The 25,817-nt window shown below is 42.3% G+C and overlaps 1 protein-coding gene across 5 annotated transcripts in view; it reads right to left on the minus strand.

Moving 5' to 3' along the window:
- Positions 1 to 25,817, minus strand: part of si:cabz01007794.1 — a 27,188-nt gene continuing 1,371 nt past the window's right edge. Inside the window, exons 2-12 of one of the 5 annotated variants that reach the window (XM_087260220.1) lie at positions 18,550 to 18,884; positions 16,856 to 17,050; positions 16,655 to 16,753; positions 14,963 to 15,119; positions 14,443 to 14,884; positions 14,316 to 14,388; positions 12,048 to 12,245; positions 8,339 to 8,437; positions 6,399 to 6,537; positions 3,328 to 3,522; positions 1 to 435 (exon numbers count right to left, since the gene is read on the minus strand). In XM_087260220.1, coding sequence (XP_087116346.1) covers positions 389 to 435; positions 3,328 to 3,522; positions 6,399 to 6,537; positions 8,339 to 8,437; positions 12,048 to 12,245; positions 14,316 to 14,388; positions 14,443 to 14,884; positions 14,963 to 15,119; positions 16,655 to 16,753; positions 16,856 to 17,050; positions 18,550 to 18,852 — 1,947 coding nt within the window. In that variant the 5' untranslated portion in view covers positions 18,853 to 18,884 and the 3' untranslated portion in view covers positions 1 to 388. Of the gene's footprint in view, positions 436 to 3,327; positions 3,523 to 6,398; positions 6,538 to 8,338; positions 8,438 to 12,047; positions 12,246 to 14,315; positions 14,885 to 14,962; positions 15,120 to 16,654; positions 16,754 to 16,855; positions 17,051 to 17,271; positions 18,885 to 25,817 lie in introns of all 5 variants that reach the window. The other 4 variants (XM_087260218.1, XM_087260217.1, XM_087260219.1 and 1 more) reach the window with 4 other exon arrangements.

A 25,817-nucleotide genomic window follows, 5' to 3' on the forward strand; every position in this document is an offset into this window, starting at 1 on the left:
TTTACTTGTAAAACATGTAAGGAACTTTATTAAGCATCTTTGTTTTTTCTTCAAAAAATACAGGAGACTTTATTTAAATTGTACATGCAATCAGTGTTTGGAGGCAGCATTTTTCCTTACAGAATAAATAAACATTTATAGACATCACACCTGCACGGTTAAATTACTAGACTGATTATGATAAATCATTTGTGTAACATAAAATGCAAACTTAAACTCTCATAAACACATTCACACAGGCATTCGATTATTTATGATTTCCCCCCTATTACCCATATTTCCACTTTCTTTCTTCATTGACGTGTGCTGGATTTACTGTAGTGTTGGGTTCATGAAGCGGTCAGTGCTCATCCACCAGTTTCAGAAAGAAAATGTCATTTTGGTGTCCTTACAACAGGATTACGGCGAGGATCCCTGCCAGAATCACCACAGCCGCTGAAAACAACAACAAGAGCAAAGAGTGTTTGATTTTTGATTATAAAACTCATCCATTCATTTTTCGTAGTCACTTATTCATCAGGGGTCACCACAGCGGAATGAACTGCCAACTATTCCAGCATATGTTTTACAGTGGATGCCCTTCCAGCTGCAACCCATTACCAGGAAACATCCATACACACCCATTCACACACACACACACACTCATACACTACGGCCAATTTAGTTCATCAGTTCCCCAATAGTGCATGTGTTTGGACTGTGGGGGAAACCGGGACTCAAACCAGCAACCTTCTTGCTTCTTTATATTTTTAGTAATTAACAATAGAACATAACAGATATGAATCTTATGTAAAAACAGTTGATTATGAACAAAACAGTGAAAGATTTAGCAAGAATTAGGTAATAAAGTTGTTTGGTGTATACCGGCCTTTAGCCTCCTTCCCTCCCTGCTGAAAAATCCAGCTTAAACCAGTCTAGGCTGGTTGGCTGGTTTTAGCTGGTCGACCAGGCTGGTTTTAGAGGGGTTTTGGCCACTTTCAGGCTGGTTTCCAGCCATTTCCAGCCTGGTCTTAGCTGGTCGGGCTGGAAAATGACCAGCCAAATCCCACTAAAACCAGCTTGACCAGCCTGGTTTAAGCTGGATATAGCTGGTTTTGGCTGGGCTCCCAGCTTGGCTAGGCTGGTCAAGCTGGTTTTAGCTGGTCATCTTCCAGCCTGACCAGCTAAGACCAGGCTGGAAATGGCTGGAAACCAGCCTGGAAGTGGCCAAAACCCCTCTACAAACAGCCTGGTCGACCAGCTAAAACCAGCCAACCAGCTTAGGCTGGTTTAAGCTGGATTTTTCAGCAGGGCTGTGTAGAGGCAGCATTAGCATTAGCCATTGTGCTTTTTATGGCCCGTTTCCACTGAGTGGTACGGTACGGTTCGGTTTGGTACGCTTTTTTGGCCGTTTCTAATGTCAAAAGCGTACCGAACCAAACCGTGCCGTACCACTTTTTCGGCACCCTTTTGAAAGGGTCCCAAACTGGAGAAAGGGTACCAAAAGGTGGAGCTACACGTGCAGCTGAACGCTGATTGGTTACAGAGATACGTCACGAGCTCGTGGAGCTACACAAAAGGTAAACAAAGGAACCGCCATGTTTTTTTTTAAATACAAAGCCGAGACATTACATGGAAATACTACATGCATATAATAACCAGCCATGGATGACCCGAGCTCAAACAAACCTTGACGTCGTCTCGACGAACAGACACCAAGCCAAGAAGAAAAATCTGCCGTGTCCTGTTGTTGTTTTACGAGCCCATATAAAAGTGCGAGCGGTATTCGCTTTCTTCCGGGAGCGCGCGATCACGTCTATATTTGATATAACGAACTTCTTGAGCTGTTGATAATAACGTGTGTGTGATTATTAAAGTGTCTCCTTCATCTGATCCATTCAGTAAGAAAAGGACAAGCGCGAGAGTGAAGCGGGAGTGAAACGCTGAAAAAAAAGAGAAACCCGGCAAAACACAGGAGCAAGATTGTTTTAGCAACCTGATCATGAACAAACTGCCATGATTATCTTCGCCTTTTGGACTATGAACTGGGAATGACAGAATGACTCTCTAACAGAGCTGACATGTGCGGGTGAAGATTACAGACACAGATGAGAGGTTTGCGCTGACTCTGGGCTGTATTACGTGTGTTTTTGAATTCAAATAAGTACTAAATGTCTGCTGTGTGTAGTTTTTCTGTAATTAATAATATATCAGAGACTGTAAGAGGCTGTATGTGTTCATATATGTTTCATTTATGTATTTATTTTATATAATTGCACACGTTACAATAGCCTAAAGTCATTGATTTGCAGTTATAGACAAATCATGTTCATAGAAAAGTTAGTAATAAACATTTATAAACAAGTATTTATGTGTGTAAAGCATTACACACATAAATGTTCATTATGATATGTGGACGACCTGTACAGCTTTACTGTCGACATTTATTCCAGCGAGCATGACGTTGACTTAGGGTGCTTTCACACCTACACTTTTGTTTCGGAACGTATCTCGTTTGCCCAGTTAGTGCGGTTCGTTTGGCATATGTGAACAGGGCAATCGCGTTCTGTTTCGCGCCAAAGTAATCGCTCCGAGATCGCTTGAATGAGGCGGCCTCGGCTCGATTGAAACGAACCCTGGAGCGGTTTGATTGCAGTGAGAAAGCGATCCGATCCGAGCGCGGTTATATCACTGTGTTTTATGGATATGTAATAGGCTTACGGCTATGTGAAGAGAGAATTATGAGTAGGGCGGGAAGTGTCACGAGTCTCCGGATGCCCACAAACGAGTGATGATCTCCCGGTAATCTCACGTCTCCCTCCCGGTCCTCGCGCACCCTTCTCACCCCTCCCCACCGCATCTCTCCTCAGACACGTCGCGCGCACACACCCTGTCAATCACCACCAAACCACCACCTCTCCTGACAGCTGAGCGGGACGCTGCAAAATAAACCCTGACACTCTGACCAATGTGAGGAGAGTTTACTCGCACGTGACTTGTTTTAGCTCTTTTGGTCCGATTAGAAACTTTGCAGTGTGAAAGCGAACCGCTCCAAGAGCAAAGAGCAACAATGTAACAATTGTAATCTCTGTATCGGAACAACTGAATCGATTCACAGGTGTGAAAGCAGCCTAAAACTTTATGTCGTACACCACGCCCCCCAAAAGGGTACCTTTTGTGGTGGAAACGCAAGCCTGATAAAGGTGACCCGTACTGGCCCGAACCGTACCACACTGTACTAGTCAGTGGAAACGAGGCATTATGCTAATGATTTCAGGCTTTCCTTTGAAGGTTTCCTCGCTGTATTTTATAAAGGCAGTGTTGTGTGTGATGTAAATGCGTGCTCACCTTGAGACACAGCGTTCTGTAGTGCGGCACGACTCGCTGTGGTTGCGGGTTTGGCTGTGGCAGCAGTAGTCGCAGTGCTGTTAGTGCTGGTTGTAGATGACTGCGGTGTTATTATCACCACATTTGAGCTGTTAACATTGGTCAGATCCACTGATGAATTCGTGTTCATTTGAGTGAGCGGAGAGCCCAGAGTGCCTGTGGAAATAAAAACAGTGGAAACTTTGTCATTTTGGATACAAATGAAGATCTACTAGAGTTACTGGATCTAGGAGCAGATTATCCAATGGGTATTATGGGCATGGGCCACTTGGGGTACATGCAAGGGGTGGAAATAATTGCCAGTTATTGTTAACTCAAATGACCACTCGTTACAACCAAGGTCTGCAGAAGAGCATCTTTAAACGCACAACACGTCCAACCTTGAAGCGGATAGGCTACAGCAGCAGAAGAGCACACTGGGTGCCGCTCCTGTCAGCTAAGAACAGGAAACTGAGGCTACAATTCACACAGGCTCACCAAAACTGGACAATAGAAGATTGGAGAAACGTTGCCTGCTCTGATGAGTCTCCATTTCTGCTGACACATTCAGATGCTCGGGTCAGAATTTGGCATCAACAACATGAAAGCATGGATCTATCCTGCCTTGTATCAGCGGTTCAGGCTGCTGGTGGTGGTGTAATGGTGTGGGGGAGATTTTCATGGCACACTTTGGGTCCATTAGTATCAATTGAGCAACAACGCCACAGCCTACCTGAGTATTGCTGCTGACCATGTCCATCCATTTATGAGCACAGTGTCTCCATCTGCTGATGACTACTTCCAGCAGGATAACGCAGCATGTCATAAAGCGGGAATCATCTCAGACTGGTTTCTTGAACATGACGATGAGTTCACTGTACTCAAACATTCAACAGACTCAATCCAACCTTTGGGATGTGGTGGAACGGGAGATTGGCATCATGGATGTGCAGCCAACAAATCTGCAGCAACTGTGTGACGCTGTCATGTCAATATGGAGTGAAATCTTTGAGGAATATTTCCAGCATCTTGTTGAATTTATGCCATGAAGGATTACGGCAGTTCTGAAGGTAATAGAGGGTCCAAACTGGTACTAGTAAGGTGTACCTAATAAAGTGGCCGGTGAGTGTATGAATAGTTTAATTATATTGTAGCTAAAGTACCGCTCCAGTATCTTAGATATGAATAGGATTAAAATAGTTTTAATTGTTTTTTTTATGTAGAACCGTGACTTAGTGAGAGGCAAAATTTAGGTCCACTGTATGTTCACACATGTAGAAGAATGACAATAAAGCTTTACAAGAATAAAAAAGTACTACTAATATATCTCTTCATTATACTAATTAAAGATCAACAGTTAAAATGCATTTGAAAATGAAAATGGAAAAACTATGTGGGCATTGTATTAGAGATAAATGTTTTTAAATATATACATGTGTAACGGAGGCCAGCCAGTAGGTGCTGTGCAGGTAACCTAGTGCAGCAACAGATGCTAAAGGCCATGGTCTTTAGCCTCCTTGGTAAAGCAACTGACTCCAATGAGGAAAGTCGCCGGTTTTATATCAACTCAGAGCGGGTTGGGAATTGAGCGTTTTTTCGCGCTTTTTTCGCACAAATCACTCGAGTTTAAAAATCGGAACTTCAGCAGACATTCGCACCGCGTATCGCCTGATGTTGGTGTCACGGGGGAAATCCTCCAGCTGACATCAACAAAAAGTTCATCAAACTGGGCTGGGCTCAGTCAGAAGCACCGCTGAAAGCCTCCGTCATCCAGGTTAGGTTTCTGGAGGAGTTCCGCGTCTGGTGTGAACACAGCATAAGGCACTTGGTCTGCGGCCTCATGCCTACCCACGCCTCCCACCAGTGCTGATATACAGCCATATCGAACTGCTACTCCTGTGATATTGCTCATATATATATATATATTATGGATGTAACAATATTGTAAATACCGTCATACCGCAATAGTAATTTTTTTCAATATTACCGTAGGCGCATGACTCAATAAAACTATATTTTTGAGAAAAGTTTGCTCAGGCGAATGAAGCGAACGGAAGGTACCATCATCCTTTGCGGTCTGTTGTCACTACAGATCCAGTAATGTGGAAATGGAGTGTGCTGCTAGTAGCGGGGAAGAAAAAGAGCTGGAAAAGATCTAACCTAAAGCGGGTTTTAAATCGGATGAGTGGAAGCATTTCGGTTTCTCTCTAAAAAGATACGAAAAAGGAGAAAAGGTGACAGACAAAGAAAAAAACAGTATGCAGGCACTGCCAGACTGTGGTGAAATATAAGTCGGGGAATACGACTAAAAACAGTCATGGGGACTGCAGAACACAGCACACTTGTTAGATTGATGCAGACATTGACTTGTACCGCAAAGAGACCTCTATCTCACTCATGGCTTGTCCTCTCAAGTGGTGGAAAGACAATGCACAACGTTACCCACTGCTGTCAACCTGGGCTAAATCATATCTCTCTGTCCCAGAAACCTCAGTCCCAAATGAGAGGGTTTTTTCTGTTGAAGGGGACATTGTAAATACCCAGAGATACCAGCTTTTACCAGATAATATTTATATGAATATTTTCCTTTAAACCCATCTCTATCTAAGTGAGTGAGTGATTAAATGTTGAATGTGATGAGTTTTCAACAATACTAAATTGAAACTTTATTTTTTTATATGGTTTTATAGTTTTTTGTTATTAAAATTGAAAAATTTAAGTTCCTGTTTCGAAACTTACAGATAGATGGCTAATTTGTTTGTCATTGATGTGTTCAGTGCTAAGGTAAATAAACACTTTTGGTACTTTTTTCAAGTCTTTTCATTAGTTTTGTTTTTCCTGTAAATTATTCAATAAATACCGTACCGTGCCATTCATACCGAAGTATTATCGTACCGTGAAATTCTGATACCGTTACATCCCTAATTATATATATATATATATATATATATATATATATATATATATATATATTATTTTTTTTTTTTTTATTCATACAAAACAGTAGACTTTGAATTCTTAACCCTGGCCTGTTTAGGTCATTTTTGGCTCACCGTTTGTGTAGTTTCCGGTGAAGTAGTAGAGGTATGTGTTCGTGTTTGCTGCTCGAGTGTTGCTGCTCAGACCTGCAGCCGTGAAGATACACTGAATTTTTGTGCTGTTCACCAAACCACTGATCGATCCAGGGAAAAACTGCAAAACAACAGAGGACATTACAGATAGAAACTAGAAGGTAATAGACATTCAGTGCTGTAAAGTAATAAACTGCAAATACTTGAGTACATGTTTAGTGCTGTATCAGTACTCCACTCTGTCCTTCAAACTGCAGTCACTACCTTATTTTTTCTTGTCTACGGGGATTGGATGAGTAGAAAAATCTGTCCTGTGATTCCCACCCAATCAAACCGCACATAGAAAGTAAGTACTAAACAACCTCAAGACTTGCAGCACTTGAAAGCATTAGAAATGTTTAAGAAGATGACCAGAATCTATACACACAATAGCCCCTTTCACACATACAGACCTTTCCGGAAAATTGCCAGCAATTTTCCGGAAAGGTTGTATGTGTGAACAGGTCCTTTTTGAAAATACCGGTAAATTCGTTCTGGCTATTTTCCGGAAAGAGAAGTTGTAACATTACCGGTAATTTGCGGGAATGCTGCGCTGTGTGAATGCAGAAGGAAGATTGCTGTAATAAGCGCGTGCACGTCTAGAACGTGCTGACGTGAGACGTCTGCTTTAGCCAATCACAACAGTCAGACGCATTTACGTGCGCGCGGTTTATGAGAATAAAAGCCTTTGAATATTTTTCCAGACACATTTAGCTGCTAGAAGTTACTCAGATAACGTTTATATGTTCTTCTTAATGCTAACTGTGTAAATAATCATCGATAAGATGCTTATGATGAGCCGTTGTTTGTTTACCTTCAAGCTTTGCGTGTGCCTGTGAAACAGACTGTGAGCGCCTGCACACGCACATATTATGAACGTCTCGACATGCGAAAGTGATCCTGCAAAAGTTGTTCACAATATTGATCATCCACAGAGTTTGTAATTTAGTCAAATGTTTACAAACATAAGCGCAGCCGTTTAAAGCTCATTTGTGGTGAATGATGTCAGAATTTACCGGTATTTTGGAATGGATGTGTGAATGCTCTTTTCCGGAAAATTTCCGTAACGTCCTCGCCTGTGTGAACAGCGCTTTTTTGAATATACCGGTAAAGTCGTTCCGGAAATTTTCCAGATATTTACCGGTATCACTGTGTGAAAGGGGCTAATGACTGTTGGCACGTCACTGATGAGAAAATGAAGGCTGTCGACTGTATGATGACTGAAAACCATCACTAAATTCCCTACAGAATGTTACGTTTCCACACACATATTGCATAAAAACACATCAGCTTTTAACAGCGTGATACTCACTACTCTTGAGTACGTTTTTACTCATGCTTTTACTCTATGTGCACTTAATGTTTAAGCAAGTCTTGATACGGGAGTATGATTGTTCTGTACTCGTTCCACCACTAGAGTATATACAGTACACCACTGAATATGTTATTCTTTTTTGTCTTTCTTCTAGTTCATATATCTAAACAATCTTAAATCAAGAAGCATTGTCTAGACGAGCAAATCAAACTGCCTTGTTTTAAGAAATTATATGGCAAAAAGTAAGTGAGTTTTTTCCTACAGCTAAACAAGCTAAATAATCTGCCGATTTTGGCCACATTGACCCTCCTGGGCAAGATTTGATGAATCCTGCGCTAAATGATGTTGGATAAATGTGATTATGAGATATTATTCTGAAATTCGATCAAAAATGTGGTTTTGGGATTTCTGTCTCTCGCAAATCTTCCTGTTTTTCTTGTGATTCTAATAAATCCGCTCAGTGGGTTTCTTGTTTTGAGCTCTGTGCTGTTCATTGTGTATACTGCTGGCAAAGTCTTGCTTGTGTTTGCTATCATGTCATGCATGGAGGCGGTGATAAGAGACTTACAGTGTTATCCTGAGCCAGAACGGTGTTGTTCAGCGAGGCACGGATGAACTTCAGCACACCGTTGTTGTTTGCACAAGAATAGATGGTGTCACAATAGCCCTGTGAGGAGGAAAGGTAGATCAGTCTGAGAACCCAAACATTTGATGTGTTGAAATTTCATTGAGTGACACTTTAGAACAAGGGTGCCCAAAGCTTTCCTTATAAAGGGCCAAAAGCCCCTTTCACACATACAGACCTTTCCGGAAAATTACCGGCAATTTTCCGGAAAGGTTGTATGTGTGATCAGGTCCTTTTTGAAAATACCGGTAAATTCGTTCTGGCTATTTTCTGGAAAGAGAAGTTGTAACATTACCGGCAATTTGCCGGAATGCTGCGCTGTGTGAATGCAGAAGGAAGATTGCTGTAATAAGCGCGTGCACGTCTAGAACGTGCTGACGTGAGACGTCTGCTTTAGCCAATCAGAACAGTCAGACGCATTTACGTCCGCGCGGTTTATGAGAATAAAAGTCTTTGAATATTTTTCCAGACACATTTAGCTGCTAGAAGTTACTCAGATCACGTTTATATGTTCTTCTTAATGCCAACTGTGTAAATAATCATCGATGAGATGCTTATGATAAGCCGCTGTTTGTTTACCTTCAAGCTTTGCGTGTGCCTGTGAAACAGCCTGTGAGCGCCTGCACACACACATATTATGAACATCTCGACATGCGAAAGTGATCCTGCGAAAGTTGTTCACAATATTGATCATCCACAGAGTTTGTAATTTAGTCAAATGTTTACAAATACAAGCGCAGCCGTTTAGAGGTCATTTGTGGTGAATGATGTCAGAATTTACCGATATTTTGGAATGGATGTGTGAATGCTCTTTTCCGGAAAATTTCCGTAATGTCCTCGCCTGTGTGAACAGCGCTTTTTTGTATATACCGGTAAAGTCGTTCCGTAAATTTTCTGGATATTTACCGGTATCACTGTGTGAAAGGGGCTAATAACTAAACTTGATTGAGGGCTGTGGGTCAAACATATACCAAGCCGTATTTGCCAAGGGGAATTTCCTAAAAATGTTGCTTTAAATCGTATCAACTAACGCAGTATCATCTTTAACATTTTATACTGAACTTATTTATTTAATTCATTCATTCATTCATTTATTTATTTTCTTCCGATTTTCCGGGGCTGGGTCACAGGGGCAGCAGTCTTAGAAGAAAACCCCAGACTTTCCTCTTCCCAGACACTTCCTCCAGCTCCTCCGGGGCGATCCCGAGGCGTTCCCAGGCTAGCCGAGAGACTTAGGGCCTACTCACACAATATCATCCATACCGTGCCCAGGCCCGTTTCCTGGATCGTTTGAGAAGTGTGAGTGCACTGAATCGGGCTCAAGCACGGTTCACTTGGCCGGCCCTGGCCTGGTTGGAAGAGGTGGGCCTGAGTGCGGTTCACTTGGGCTTTGGCGCGGTACGCTTGTGTGTGAGTGCAAAACACGCCAAAGCCCGAAACTGAAAGCGAGACGTGACTTTTAAGGGACTGTTTCATATGGATTTATTAATCTTTCTTACTGTTCAGTGAACGCAAACTGCTCACTTCACGACAGCTGCACACCTTCAGCAGACCTTCAGCAGTGTCACCGCATCCCTAAGGACTGTTTGGCAAAATATTTGACTGCATGTCACTGCATATCAAACGACTGAAACGATATAACTAGAGAAATCTCCACTGTGCTGCTGAGTGACAGCGATTCTCACTGAACAGCGCAGCAGCGATGACGTAAGCGTGCCGAGGCACGATTGTGGTGTGAGTGCAAGCCGTCGGGGGAGACGGGAGGGGGGACAAGCGTGCTTTGGCCCGGTTCAAGGCAACTGTACCCATTGCGAGTACGGCCATAGTCTCTTCAGCGTTGCCTGGGTCTTCCGCCCTCCTCCTAGTGGGACATGCCTTGAACATTTCCCTAGGGAGGCGTCCAGGAGGCATCTGAAAGAAATGCCCGAGCCACCTCAGCTGACTTCTCTCGATGTGGGAGATCTGCGGCTCTACTCCGAGCTCTTCCCAGGTGACAGAACTCCTCACCTTATGTTTAAGAGTGCACCCTGCCGGGCAGAGGAAACTCATTTTGGCAGCTTGTATCTGAGATCTTGTCCTTTCGCTCATGACCCAAAGCCATGACCATAGGTGAGAGTAGAAATGTAGATTGACCAGTAAATCGAAAACTTTGCCTCTTTTGACCGCATTACTGCTGCCACTGCACCAAACCGCCTTCCACACTCCATCCTTCCCTCACTCGTGAACACAACCCCCAGATACTTAAACTCCTCCACCAAATGGAGTTCAATGCAATCCTCTATCTGTCTGGTTCATTTATAACATTTAATTGAATCATTTAATTTCATTTTTTTTGTAGCTTGGCAATAAAACAAAGAAACAAAAGGTCAAGCTAAATTCGAAATGATGATCTCTGTCAAAGGCATTCGCCCCAAACACCTCCCCATCATTCTTCCTCTTATTTCAGATGGGATGGTGGGCCAAATCAAAGTTTACCATGGGCCAAATCTGGCCGACTGGCTCTACTTTAGGCATCTCTGCTTTAGACTAATGGTCCATTATTAATGTGTTTACTAACATTAACTAAGTATCAGTTAACTCATAAAGCATCTAGTTCAACATTTACTAATGCATTATTAAAATCCAAAGTTGTGTTTGTTAATATTAGTTAGTTAGTGCACTGTGACTTAACATGAACTAATGTTATTCAACTTAATGTAATGTATTTTTGCATCGTGCATGGTCATACACTCAAAGTGCTTCACAACCTTGTGTGGAGTCTCTCCACACCACCCCCAGTGTGCAGCATCCACTTGGATGATACGACAGCGCTTTGAGTGTCATGTAGGAAATTATTATTATTATTATATTAGTATTATTATTTGTGGTCTACTCTTCTGGTAAAGAGTAGGGGCGTAACCCCGGTGTCCTGGCCAAATTCCCTCCTTCAGGCCTTACCTTTCATGGCCTGTACCTATAGCTGGTGTGTAGTGAAGCACTGGCGCTGTTGTCATGTGGCTGCTTTACACAATAGGGGAAATCTGGCGAACCACACACCAGCTGATTGGTGGAGAAGAGACAGAATGATGAAGCCAATTATGATATGGGGATGGTTTAGAGGCAGTGTTGTAGTGGATGGGCCCGCAGGGCAAACAATGCGATGGGGCGCCGCGTTCAGAGGTCATCCTGGGATTTTAATGAGCACAGGGAGTCAGGACCGCGGATTAATGTCTCAACTAAAAGACGGCACTCACTGAGCAGGATAGAGTCCCCTACACTATATTGGGGCGCTAGGACCCACATAGGCCGCAGGTTGAGTGCCCCCTGCTGGTCTCACTAACACCACTTTCAACAGCAACCTAGCTTCACATGTGTTCTCTCATTCAGGTACTGACCGGGCGCAGCCATGCTTAGCATCAGTGGGCGACCATGTGAGAGTTGCAGAGAGCCAGCTGTCGGACAAAGAGTCTGGACCTCGGTTTAACGTCTCATCCCACAGACAAAAACTTAAATCACATTACCTAATGTTAACGAAGATGATTGAATACAGTATTAAATTCAGTACTTACTGTTGGTTTGTGTTAGTAAATACATTAACATTAACTAACAGACCATCATTTTAAAGTGTAACCATTCGTTCTATCAATGGAAATAAACGTGATCTTTTTCAGACCTGCTGGTTGTTGCTTGAGAGTCCGACTGCGATATAACCACTGGAGGCGCCGCTGAGCTCGAAGGTGAGATTGTTTGTGTTGTTGCTCACTGGTCTTGTGGAGACGAAATAACATCCGTTGGAGTTAGACGGATCGCAGTTAGCGGGAGTGGAAAAACAGGCTCTGTCCTTCATACAGTTGCTCCTGCTGACGGTTCCCTGCAATGGCACGGAGAACATTAGCCTCCAAATGCAGAATGGTGCATACAATCTCAAGTGAACTGAAGAATTTAGTCATTTACCATCTAATAATAAAATAGCTACTGTCATGACTGATCCATCACATCTAATGGCTTTTAGTGGTCCTTAAGGGAATTATATATATATATATATATATATATATATATATATATATATATATATATATATATATATATATATATATATATATGTATATATTAGCGCTGTCAAAATTAACGTGTTAACCCATGCGATTAATTTTAAATAATTAACGCGTTAAAAAAATTAACGTAATTAACGCAGTTGCAGGTTTTTTTTACTTCCTGTTGTGGTGGACGTGTGTTTAACATGCAAAAAATGTGGATAAGACCAAGGAAGCACTTTTTGAAGGCAAGTTTCAGTATAAAACTATTAGTCGCATCACCAGGCTCTCCAGAGTTTCATGCAATTTCGGGTGTTTCATTTTTAACTTTCGACTTCTGTTGTAAGTTGATACCGCATGGCGAACAGAAAGAAAATCCTCCGCATTTCGTGACTCGGTGTTCCTTTAAGGTAAGGTTCCTTTTAAGGCTACACGGTAGAATTTTAATAAGAGTATAATCTTAATCATATTCAAATCGGAGTATTGGTGTCTTATGTAAATGTACTCAGAACGTCTGGTGAAGTCGCGAGCTGTCAAAGACAGGGCATTACTCTGCCTTTCAGCATGAGCCCTCCAAGTTTAGCGTGTTTCCTCATTAAACGCAATGAAAGTGTATGCTTCGCGTTTTTGTGTCAGAATCCTTGTGAAATACAGTAATACTTTAGGACGCTTAGTTTAAGCAAATTTGATGAACGTGATCATGCGTGTTGAATCTGAGGGGAGTCACTCTAGTATGGAAGGCCGTTGGGGCCAAATCGTCTGCAGCGCGTTGTGTGTGTCTGTCTTTGTGTGTGTCTGTGTCAGGGGTGGAGTGAGCAACGTATCTGAGTAGGGGGGAGAGGGATGTGCAATGTATTTAGCGACTGGTTTGCAAGAAATTATCATTCATTTGTGGGCATTTGGGAGTCTCTGTGCTCTTGCGGGATACTCCTAGTCTTAGCCACTGGATGAATGTAAAGGAGGATTAAGCAAAATTGTTTCTACTCTATAACTAATGTTCTCAACTCACAGCAATAAAACTTTACAATGAGTGCAACAGTTTGTCATCTATAGTTTATTATTATAATTGTTCATTTTCCATATCTGCAATTCCTGTATTTTGGCATTTTTTTGCAGTCCACTTAGAATCCAACATGGAAATCAATGTTTTCTTTATTGTCATTGATTGTTTTGAAATTTAAATGTCATTAACATGCCTGTGTTTTAATTCCTGTAATAAATATGGTTGTCAAGCCAGGATCTTGATGGTTTATTGTGGGTTTGTTGTTTACATGAAGAAATCTGTGTTACAAGTTAAACAAAAATTCTATTAAACAATTATATTTTGAATTTAAATAGTTTTTGTCTTGCGTTTACATTAATTTTACATTTGAACAGCCAAAATTACAAGTTTCAGTATTTTAAATGCGATTAATCGCAATAAATTTTTTTTAAAAGGTGCGATTAATTAGTTAAATTTTTTTAATCACTTGACAGCACTAATATATATATATATATATATATATATATATATATATATATATATATATATATATATATATATATATATATATACACACAATATATTATGTTGGAAACCTTATTGAAACTACATCTACTGGAATTTTATGAATTATTGGCATGTCACAACCAATAAATCCTAATGGAAAATAGGCCAAAACATACTAGAAAGTTTTAGTCAACCGATACTCAGTCTTCAGCCAAACAACGGTTTTAAAAATACTAGTGTTTTTGTGTACAGGACCTCAAACTTAGGGCCATAGTTCCTACACTGCTCCAACACACTTACTGTAACTCTAGGGTTCAATCAATTCTAAAGAATTTTGTTTATTTTAATAAAGGTTGAAGCTCCGCATAGGCCGTCATAATCAGGAAAACAAGAAGTTCATTGGTTAGTTCACACTTACGTTTGTTGTAGCGGTGTTTGATGTAGCACTGGTAGAGCTCTGAGTGCTGTTTGAAGCAGTGGCACTTGATGATGTAGTTGTGTTTGATGATGTAGTTGTGTTTGATGATGTAGTTGTGTTTGATGATGTAGTTGTGTTTGATGATGTAGTTGTGTTTGATAAAGCAGTGGTACTTGATGCTGTAGTGCTGTTTGAAGCTGTTGTATTTGATGATGCATTGGTGGTTGATGCTGTTGTGTTTGAAGATGCCGTGGCATTTGATGCTGTTGTATTTGATGAGGCGGTGGAAACCGATGCAGTGACATTTGATGCTGTTGTATTTGATGGTGCATTGGTGGTTGATGCTGTGGTGTTTGAAGATGCCGTGGCATTTGATGCTGTTGTGTTTGATGAAGCAGTGGAAACCGACGCAGGGGCATTTGATGCTGTTGTGTTTGGGGCTCCAGTGGTGGTTGATGTGGTATTTGATGCAGTCACGTTTGATATCACTGAAGCATCTGTGCTGTTAGGGTTGCCTAAGTTCACCGTTCCATTTGTGACCAATGCAGTTACTGGAGCACCCAGAGTACCTACAAGCAGAACAAGGAATATTTAAATCTGCTGAAGCTAAATGAATACGTCTGTTATTGAGGAATGTGTGCACTCACCATTTGAGACACTGCCCGTTACAACGGATACAACAGGGTCTGTGGTTGTAGGTGTGTTTGCTGCACGTGCAACCCTGCTGCTGGATAGACCTGCTGCGGTGAAAACGCACTGAATCTTTTTTCCAATCACTGAGCCACTGAAGCTTCCTGGAACAAACTGCAACATGATAGAAGTAATGTTAGTAGATGCTATAGTGCAGGGAACAACATCTAAGGTGGAATATACAGTGCTGAATTTGAATTTGCCCTTAAACATTAGTGCATTGTGCTAAATACTCATAAGGAGCAATCAATTGAGAGTTGTGTGCGTTGTAGTAGATTTGGACAGACCTAAATACATTCCCTGCTTTTATATATGGTAACACTTTATTTTGATGGTTCATTGGAGTATTAGTAGACTGTCTGCTTAATATCTGCTGGTTCTGCTCCTTTAACAGCCATTTAATTGACTATAAGAAACTTTGCAAGTATGTCAACTTACACTAACTCTAACCCCAAACTAACAGTCTACTTATAATTTATTGAGAATACAAGAGTTCACGCCTAGCTCATGATTTACACATAGCTTGTTTGGAATGCTGTCCTGAGAGAGAGCCCTGAGCTCAAGGGATCATTGCGCCCAAGGCTACCACCCCTTTAAAGGGCGAGGGGAGATTGAGCTAAGATCAATCTCAAAACTCCCCTGCTGCTGAAGCTAAGGTGAACTTCTTGAGAATAAGACATTGAATAAAACATTTAGGCTTGATTTATCTATACTAAAGAGCATATTTGGACGGTGGAAGGAAACCGGGGAATCCGGGGGAAACCCACGCGGACACGGGGAGAACATGCACAGATATACCAGATGGCGCAGCGAGGAACCCACACCATTGGTATTCTTGCTGTGAGGCAGCAGTGGTAGTCACTGGGCCTCTGTGCTGCCCATTCTGGATAAAGGTGGAAGAAAGGGTGGAGGAGAGTTTCTTCAAGACTTAAGCTGTGGTCACACAGGACTTTTCTTCCCATAGACTTCCATTCATACTCACGCGAATGCGTCAGACCGGAAGCGCAAGGTCATGCGTCAAGTTTTGCTGGGCTCTGCGGTGCAAAGTTTATGCTTAGAAAACTCTGACCTGCGAAATCCCATCACTTGACTGCGTCAGACCAATCGAGGATTAAAACATGAGCTCTCTGTACAGAAACTTAAAACATGGAGCAATAGCTTGCTTTTTAAAATGTGTAATCATTGTGTTTAATCCCGCCCCTTTCCGCAGCTCCGTAGGACAGAATTTCTCAAGCTCAAACTCTAGTGTGACTGAGGCATAAGATGGTTGTTTTAGGAAATTATGATTTATAGTGACTTGGGATCCTTTGATTGTGATCAGCTAGTGTGGGTCAGCTGGGTCAATCATGAGCACATGCTCCTCTCAAAATTAGCTTACCATTAAACTTCACTGAGTTGGCGCAGTTGATGCAATGTAACTTAAATTCAACAAACGAACCATCAAAATAAAGTGTGACTTTATATACGACCTTATTGTTTGTGTGTTTGTTTACACTTTATTGTCTCCAATGGGGAAGTTTGTCTTGGACTCTAGGTCCATGTTTCCATACACCAAACAGATTCTTTTAATTACCTACAGTTGTCTCCTTTACTAACAATGGCATTGTATTTTTTTTTAAATAAAAATGCTCTTTGAAAAAGTGCCTTACTGTGTTATCCTGAGTCAGTATTTGGTTGCTCATTGTGGAACGGATTAACTTCAGTAAACCATTGAAGTTGGCACAGGAATAGACTGTGGCACCTAGACCCTGAGGATGTGAACAGTAATCAGAGAAACAATACGGTTACTGAAGTTTAAGAATATATTGGTTAAATATTAAAGTGTCTTGGTTAATAAACTGATCTCTTACGCTGTTGTCCGGGGCGAGGGCAGCTCCGATGTAACCAGCAGTCTCACCACTGAGCTCAAAGGTAAAATTATTCGTACTTCCACTCACGGCTCTTGTGGACATGAAATAACAGGTACTCTGTGCACCAGGATTACAGGTAGGTGGAGCAGAGAAACATGCCCTATCCCTCCTGCAGTTATCCCTGTTGGTGATTTCCTAAAATTCAAAAATAAAAAACATAAGATGCATAAAATCACATACCTATGCACTATTCAGTGGCATTTTGTAACATAAGTATTGTAAGTAGAGCATTTACACCAAAGCGAATAAATGCACTGAACTCATACACTACACATTTGAGTGCATAATGTATACTGTGTCATTTCAGACACATTCAAGACTGTTATTTCCATTTTGATAGAAGTGAAACAGCTTACTTGTGATGGGACATTACTGTTGCCATTGGAATTAGATCCTGATGGTGTGACAAGGTTTGTCACAGTGACGGGAACCTGCTGGGTGGGCATTGTGGTTATATTGGGAGGAAGTGTCTGGGGCAGGTTGGTGGTTATGTTGGGGGGAAGTGTCTGAGTCTGGTTGGTGGTTATGTTGGGAGGGCGATTGTTGGTGGTAATGTTGGGGGGAAGTGTCTGAGTCTGGTTAATGGTTATGATGGGGGCAAGTGTCTGGGTCTGGTTGGTGGTTATGTTGGGAGGGCGTATGTTGGTGGTAATGTTGGGGGGAAGTGTCTGAGTCTGGTTAGTGGTTATGTTGGGGGGAAGTGTCTGGGTCTGGTTGGTGGTTATGTTGGGAGGGCGTATGTTGGTGGTGATGTTGGGGGGAAGTGTCTGAGTCTGGTTGGTGGTTATGTTGGGGGGAAGTGTCTGGGTCTGGTTAGTGGTTATGTTGGGAGGGCGTATGTTGGTGGTAATGTTGGGGGGAAGTGTCTGAGTCTGGTTGGTGGTTATGTTGGGGGAAAGTGTCTGAGTCTGGTTGGTGGTTATGTTGGGGGGAAGTGTCTGGGTCTGGTTGGTGGTTATGTTGGGAGGGCGTATGTTGGTGGTAATGTTGGGGGGAAGTGTCTGAGTCTGGTTGTTGGTTATGTTGGGGGGAAGTGTCTGGGTCTGGTTGGTGGTTATATTGGGAGGGCGTATGTTGGTGGTTATGTTGGGGGGAAGTGTCTGGGTCTGGTTTGTGGTTATGTTGGGGGGAAGTGTCTGGGTCTGGTTGGTGGTTATGTTGGGAGGGCGTATGTTGGTGGTAATGTTGGGGGGAAGTGTCTGAGTCTGGTTGGTGGCTATGTTGGGGGGAAGTGTCTGGGTCTGGTTGGTGGTTATGTTGGGAGGGCGTATGTTGGTGGTAATGTTGGGGGGAAGTGTCTGAGTCTGGTTTGTGGTTATGTTGGGGGGAAGTGTCTGGGTCTGGTTGGTGGATATGTTGGGGGGAGGTGTTTGGGTCTGGTTGGTGGTTATATTGGGAGGGCGTATGTTGGTGGTTATGTTGGGGGGAAGTGTCTGGGTCTGGTTAGTGGTTATGTTGGGGGGAAGTGTCTGGGTCTGGTTGCTGGTTATGTTGGGGGGAAGTGTCTGATTGTTGGTTATGTTGGGAGGGCGTATGTTGGTTGTTAAGTTGGGGGGAAGTGTCAGGGTCTGGTTGGTTGTTATATTGGGAGGAAGAGTCAGAGGCAGGCTGGTGGTTATGTTAGAGGGACCCACCTGGTTCGGGTTGACAGTCATGTTGTTAGGTTGCGTCTGGTTGTTAGGTTGCGTCTGACTCGAGTTGGTGGTCAAGTTGTTAGGTTGCGTCTGGTTGTTAGGTTGCGTCTGGTTCGGGTTAGTGGTGAAGTTGTTAGGTTGCGTCTGGTTCAGGATGGTGGTCGTGTTGTTAAGTTGTGTCTGAGTCAAATTTGTGGTCATGTTAGAAGAAATTGAGCTGTTGGTTGCTGTTGAGTTCTGGACTCCAATCATCATGAATGCCATACCAAATATAGCTACATAGGTCCATTTATAGCTCTCCATTTATGTGTTTGTTTTAGCTCCGTTTTTGCAATCTGAAATGTAAAATGAAGATTTTAGTTTATGTAATTAAAACAATTGTAAACGATTTTAAAAATAGAAAAACAATAATGTCACCTAAACAATATCTCAAAAACACCATTTAATTGTATTTGCTGTTACTGTGCTTTTGTGGCCAATTCATTGGATTTTTTATTTTTTGATACCCAAGGAAAATATGTTTTATCAAGAAGTTAATTTCAGCAAAACTTGCACTTAATGTTTTGTTTCATGCGCTCCAAGAGTTCCTATGTATGTTGTAAGTGTGGCTGTAATTAGTATGACACCAGGTAAAGCTTCCCTGTGCCTGCGCTCAGTTGTGTTGTGTATGCAGGGGTTACAGTAAGGTTTGTCTGTGGACTGCTTGGCCTAATGGCAGAAGCCAGTCAGGGTCCAACTACATCCTCGAAGGAACATGTCAAGCCGGGTCCATTATGTTTAAGGAAGACCATATCAACCGATGCTACAGAGCTAGACTGGAGTGCTATCTGAATGATGCTGTGGAACATGCCATCTAGATTTGTTTTGGGAAAGCCAAAGTTGATCATTTTGCCACAAGGAAATTCAAAGTTATCCCCTGTGGTATTCTGCTGTGGGCTCAGAGCCAAAGATCTGCTGGTTTCATCAGATTGGTTGGTCTGATCACTGCTAAGCCCAAGGACAGGAGCCAGTATTTTTCCATTGGCATTGTTTCACATGTACCTACTAAAGCAATGGTTTGTAAGGTACAGATTGACTCTATACAAGAATGGACAGTGCCTGATTCCATCCGAGAGATTTGGATTAATTTTCAACAGTGAAGTATTAGCATTTTACTACATCCCTGAAGGAAGGTGTCAAGCTGGCTCCATTATATTCAAGGAAAATCACATCAACCGATGCTGCACAGGTAGGTGCTGCGGTACAGGCCATCTGGATTGGTTTTTGCCACACAAAAATCCATACGTTGTCCTATGTGGTATTCAGCTGTGAGCCTCAGAGGGCCCTTTTGTCGTGGAGCAGGTCTGATCTCTGTTGTGTTTTCCTTTTGTGTCCTGCTCCCATTTGCTCTCAGCTGTCAATTCTAACACGTTGTCTTTATCTCCCTTGCCTTTCCAACATTTTTTTCTGTTTATTAATGTTTACTAACACCAAGATATCTGCTCTACAGAGCTCACCTTCTTGTCCAGTCTTATTTTGTCTTGTCTCACATCCACAATAAAGTATATGTTGAGACTTTGTGATTATTTTATGTGGTAGGCTAATTGCTTCTACCAGCTCTTCCTCTTTGTCCAGGCCAAGCAAATGCCTTTTTGTGCTATCTTGAACACCAGATCTGCGTTCACTTTCGTTTACTTTCATTTGAATGGCAGGCTGCCTGATTTGACTCATTTGAAACATAATGAACTTCCTGTTAACCCTTCTTTTGTCCAGCTGTTCTGTCAGTGTTAGTTTTTGTGTGTTTTCTCTGTCTCCCTCCTGTGTCTGTCTATTAGTGCGCACCTGCTATCAATTCCATTGTTGCCCCATTCTTATCGCGCACATCTGTTCTCTCTCCTCTCTGATTGTTGGCTATTTAATCTCACCTTCTCCCTCCTTCTGTGCTTGAGTGGTTTGTATAGTTGCAACTTTCTCTAAAAGAGCAACACAGTTGAGCAGCGCATCTTTTTTCAAGATGTCGCTCCAACTGTGCGTTTTTGGATGCGGTCATTTCCTGTCCACGGATGATGGGCACAAGCACTGCTTTGCATATCTGGGGATCCAGCATATTAATGCGGTGCTCCCAGGCATTTTATGCCGTCACTGCGATGGCATGTCTGTTGAGCAATTAAGATTGTGGCTTCCAGTGGGAGTAAATTTGATGCCTACGGGCCTGTGGATCTCCCGATTCTCGAAGTGCTTCATCCAAGCTTCGCACGGGGGAAGCAATCCGTCTAACCAGATGGTAGCCCTTTTGCTCGACGACACTGGGGATCAGATGTCCACTGCTGCATCGGAGGGTGGGCTTTCATTGTCTGATGAGGATCCGGACCCTTCCCCCCCCCTCCGGCAGGTAAGCGCTGCGTCAGAACCATAAAGCGACATGTTAGCCGTGCTTTCCCAGGCTGCTTTGGCCATAGGGTTGGAGATGGTTTATCCCCCAGCTCTGCGGCCAGACCAACTAGATGGGTGCTACGTGGAGGATACCAAGAAGGCTAGACCTTCTAGGCCTCCCATCCCCTTCTTCCCGGAGGTGCACAGTAGGCTCACGTAGTCTTGGAGGGCACCTTTCTCTGCCCAAACTGCGTGCGCCTCTGCCCTCACCACCCTTGATGGCGGAGCAGCCAGGGACTATGAGGTGATCCCGCAGGTCGAGCATGCTAATCGGTCAACCTTTGTCCACGTGGTGCCTCTTCCTGGTAGGGTCCGCAGTACTGTCGAAGATGATGATGATGATTTGATTTGTTGAGTTCATTCATTCATGCATTCATTTTCTTGTCGGCTTAGTCCCTTTATTAATCTGGGGTCGTCACAGCGGAATGAACCGCCAACTTATCCAGCAAGTTTTTACGCAGCGGATGCCCTTCTAGACGCAACCCATCTCAGGGAAACATCCACATGCACATTCACACACTACGGACAATTTAGCTTATTCAATTCACCTGTACCGCATGTCTTTGGACTGTGGGGGAAACCGGAGCACCCGTAGGAAACCCACGCGAAGGCAGGGAGAACATGCAAACTCCACACAGAAACGCCAACTGAGCCGAGGTTCGAACCAGAGACCCATCGACCCTCTTGCTGTGAGGCGACAGCACTACCTACTGCGCCACTGCCTCGCCTGCATCCTCAGCAGTTGTGGAAGCCAAATATAAAATTTGGTGAAGGGGTCACCACGACATCTACCGGTTAGACTTTTCTCAAGCCAAGGATCAGCTCTGGTAGCCAAATACAGGGAAGTAGAGCCTACATGTCTGGCCACTAGATAGGAATCAGACAGAAATCTTGTACTGTAGAAGCAGTTCCAACAACATTGCAGACACCCAAGCCCGTTTTACAGATGGTGTCAGTTCATGGAGACTGACCCATTTTCATGTGAAATGGATTCAGTTCAGTAATTTCTTCTGTTCTTGCAGAAGACTGGATTGACCGATTGTAACCAGATTGTCTTCAAGGCTATGGAGGTTACACAATTGGGTCTTTACGTCTTGTCAGATGTTATCTGAATGGGGATTATGGACTGTGCGCATCTCCAGCTTGACTAATTCCCTTAAGGAATCTGACTATTGTCCTGAAGGCTCTGACAGAACCACATTTTTAAGCACTACATGAAATAGGGCTGGCATTTCTGGCATTCTGCATTTCTTCTGTGTGTTTGATCAGTTAAGAGGGTTCATGAAATTCACTGTTCACCTTGCGTGTTTCAAATTAGGACAGGAGGAATCTCCTTTATTTTTCTTTCTTACAAACTCCCCAAAGCTCTGCAGCATTCCCTTGTTTTCTGACCCCTTGGTGCTAAACCCATTTCACCACCTCACAGTTCAGCAGAAGCAGTCAGACTGCATCTTATCTGTCCGGTTAAGCCATTGAGCAATTTCTTTTGACTCCTCCTAAAGGAGTGGTGGCCTGTTCCGCTACAGGAGTGTTTGCCTCCTGGGCATTGTTTAAAGGTGCCTCTGGAATCATGTACAGCTCCAGGTTGGACATCATCTGTGACATTTGTCAGATTTTATAACCTGAATGTTGCTACAACTACTCTACTGTACTTATGTAGACATTTTCAAGACGCTAATCGCTGACTAGTTCACGAACTAATTCAAATCATTAAGTTCCTTTAAACCTTCATGTTTTTTTCTTTTGTTGAACACAAAACAATATACTTTAAAGAAAGATGAAAATATATAGTGGGCTGTACGGTGGCACAGTTGGTAGTGCTGTCGCCACATGGTAAGAAGGTTGCTGGTTTGAGCCCTGGCTGGGTCAGTTGGCATTTCTGTGTGGAGTTTGCATGTTCTCCCTGTGTTGGCGTGGGTTTCCTCTGGGTGCTCCGGTTTCCCCCATAGTCCAAATGCTTGCACTGTAGGGGAATTGATTAACTAAATTGTCCGTAGTGTGTGAGTGTGTATGGGTGTTTCCCAGTGATGGGTTGCAGCTGGAAGGGCATCCGCTGCATAAAACATATGCTGGATAAGTTGGCAGTTCATTCTGCTGTGGCGACCTCGGATTAATAAAGGGACTTAGTTGAAAAAAAAATGAATGAATGAACAAAAATCCATGGTCAACGACTTCCATAAGAGGTAAAACAAATGCTATGGTGGTCAATTCAATTTAAATGAATCCATATTTATTTCTACACTTTCAGAAATAAAGGTACAGGAGCTGTCACTAGGGCAGAACCTTTACAAAGGGTACACATTTGTACCTGATGGGTCTACAATGGTACCTCAAAGGTATTTTTTAGGTATATTTGCGCACTATTATACACCTTTGAGGTACGACTGTGGACTCTTTGGGTACAAATATATATCTTTTGGAAAGGTACTGCCCCAGTGACAGCTCCTGTACCTTTATTTCTGAGAGTGTATAGTGCTTTTTACAATGTAGATTGTGCCAAAGCAGTTTAATAAAGATGATCTAGTAATTATAAACTGCTTCAGTTCCCAGTTGTCGTTTAGTTCCATGTAATGTGCTGTGAATGTTGAGTGTAAAAATATTCCAGCTTTTTTCTACACACAGTTGAAGTCAGAATTATTAGCCCCTTTCAGATTTATTTCTTCTTTTTAATATGATTTCCAAATGATGTTTAACAGCGAAAGGAAATGTTCACAGTATGTCTGATAATATTTGTTCTTCTGGAAAAAGTCTCATTTGTTTTATTTTGGCTAGAGTAAAAGCAGTTTTTAATTTTTGAAACACTTTTAGGGACAAAATTGTCAGCCCTTTCAAGCTACTTTTTTCTTGATAGTCTACAGAACAAACCACCATTATACAATAACTTGTCTAACTACCCTAACCTGCCTAGTTACCCTAATTACCCTAGTGGAGCCTTTAAATGTGACTTTAAGCTGTATAGAAGTGTGTTGAAGAATATCTAGTCTAATATTATTTACTGTCATCATGACAAAGAGAAAATAAATCAGTTATTAGAGATGAGTTATTAACACTATTATGATTAGAAATGTGTTGAAGAAATCTGCTCTCCGTTGAACAGAAATTGGGGAAAAAAATAAACAAGCCGACTAAAAATTGAGGAGGGGCTGATAATTCTGACTTCAACTGTATCATCTTCATTTGTATTTAAAAGAAGAAGAAAACATTTGTTACAAATGAAGGGAGAGTACATGATGGCAGAATTACAAACTATCCCATAACTATGTGAATTAAAGGAAAATTCTAGGGTTTATGGGTTTTTTATATACATTTTATTGACCTGCATAGATTTTATCTCCCCACTTGCTTTTATCTGCGACACAGTTGACCCATACTGTGGCATGTTGACTCAGATTAAATAAAATCAAGTGTTTTATAGGTAACCTGGTTTGTGAATGAAGTCACTTGCGGAGCTCTTGTCACTTGTTGGCTTAAGACAGGGGTGTCCAAACTCGGTTAAAGAGGGCCGGTGTCCTGCAAAGTTTAGTTCCAATCCCAATCAGACACATCTGTGCTCGCTAATCAAGCCCTTACAAGGCTTTCTAGAAACATCCTTGCAGGTGTGTTGAGCTAAAATCTGCAGGACACCGGCCTTCCTGGACTGACTTTGGACACCGCTGGCTTTAGAAATCACTGGAAATCATCTGGTCTACAGCTCACTCTTTTGATGGTGACCCATAATATGATGTGTTGACTTCATTCACAGAACTAGCTTATCATTCATTCATTTTTTCTTCAGCTTAGTCCCTTATTTATCAGGGGTCATCACAGTGGAATGAACCACCAACTAATCCAGCATATGTTTTAACCCTTTCAAGGCAGGCGTTGCAGATTTGCAACAGTTAAAAATTAACTGCCTTATTACTCCAGATACATATTTTATGAGTTTTTTTTACTCAGAAGTACCACTGCAGGACTTGGTTGTCCATTAGCAACAAACAGTTTCCCCACTTGCTCACTAGATGACACACACACAAAAAAAGTTTCTTGGAGTACCTCATGATATAGTGACTTGGAAACATGACCTACTCAATGAGGATTTGAGATATTGGATTTGGATTGCATATTGTTTTTGTTGTTGTTCTGCCACTGAAAAGCATTTTGTTACATTGTTTGAAAAGTTGTACATAAAAAATAATTTTTCATATCATATTCAGTCGTCAGTGTCTAATTACCACACTGAGCCAATGTTGCAAATCTGCAGCATCCCAGAACGCCTTGCATGTGAAGGTCTCTCTAAAAAAAAAAAGTCAGGATTCTGTTGTACTACGCCATATGATCATTTTCCCCAAATATCAGATTTTTCCTGTTTCTAAAAATTGATTTGAGCCTGAGAGGGTTAAGCAGCGGATGCCCTTCCAGCCACAAACCAGTACTGGGAAACACCCATAAACACTGATTCACACACATACACTATAGCCATTTTAGTTAATCAGTTCCCCTATAGTGCATGTGTTTGGACTGTGGGGGAAACCAGAGCACCCGGTAGAAACCCACGTAAACACGGGGAGAACATGCAAACTGGCACAGGAATGCCAATAGACCCAGCTGGGACTCAAACTAGCGACCTTCTTGCAGTGAGGCGACAGTGCTAACCACTGAGCCACCGTGCCGCCCAATAGGCTATCAAAGTAAGTCTTTTGTTTCGAGACGAGTAACAAATTAATATTAGACTATATAGATATAGCTGATATATAATCAGGTAACACATCTGTCTGCAGATTTTGTGTTAGGACGTTCTCTTTTCCACACGTTTTAAGGAAAAAAAAAGACATTAAGACTTAAAAAACCGACCCATCTAGCCATGGCAAAATGAATCT

This window comes from Danio rerio, chromosome 7 (assembly GCF_052040795.2).
Source record: "Danio rerio strain M-AB ecotype USA chromosome 7, GRCz13ab, whole genome shotgun sequence".
NCBI classification, from domain to species: Eukaryota; Metazoa; Chordata; class Actinopteri; order Cypriniformes; family Danionidae; genus Danio; species Danio rerio.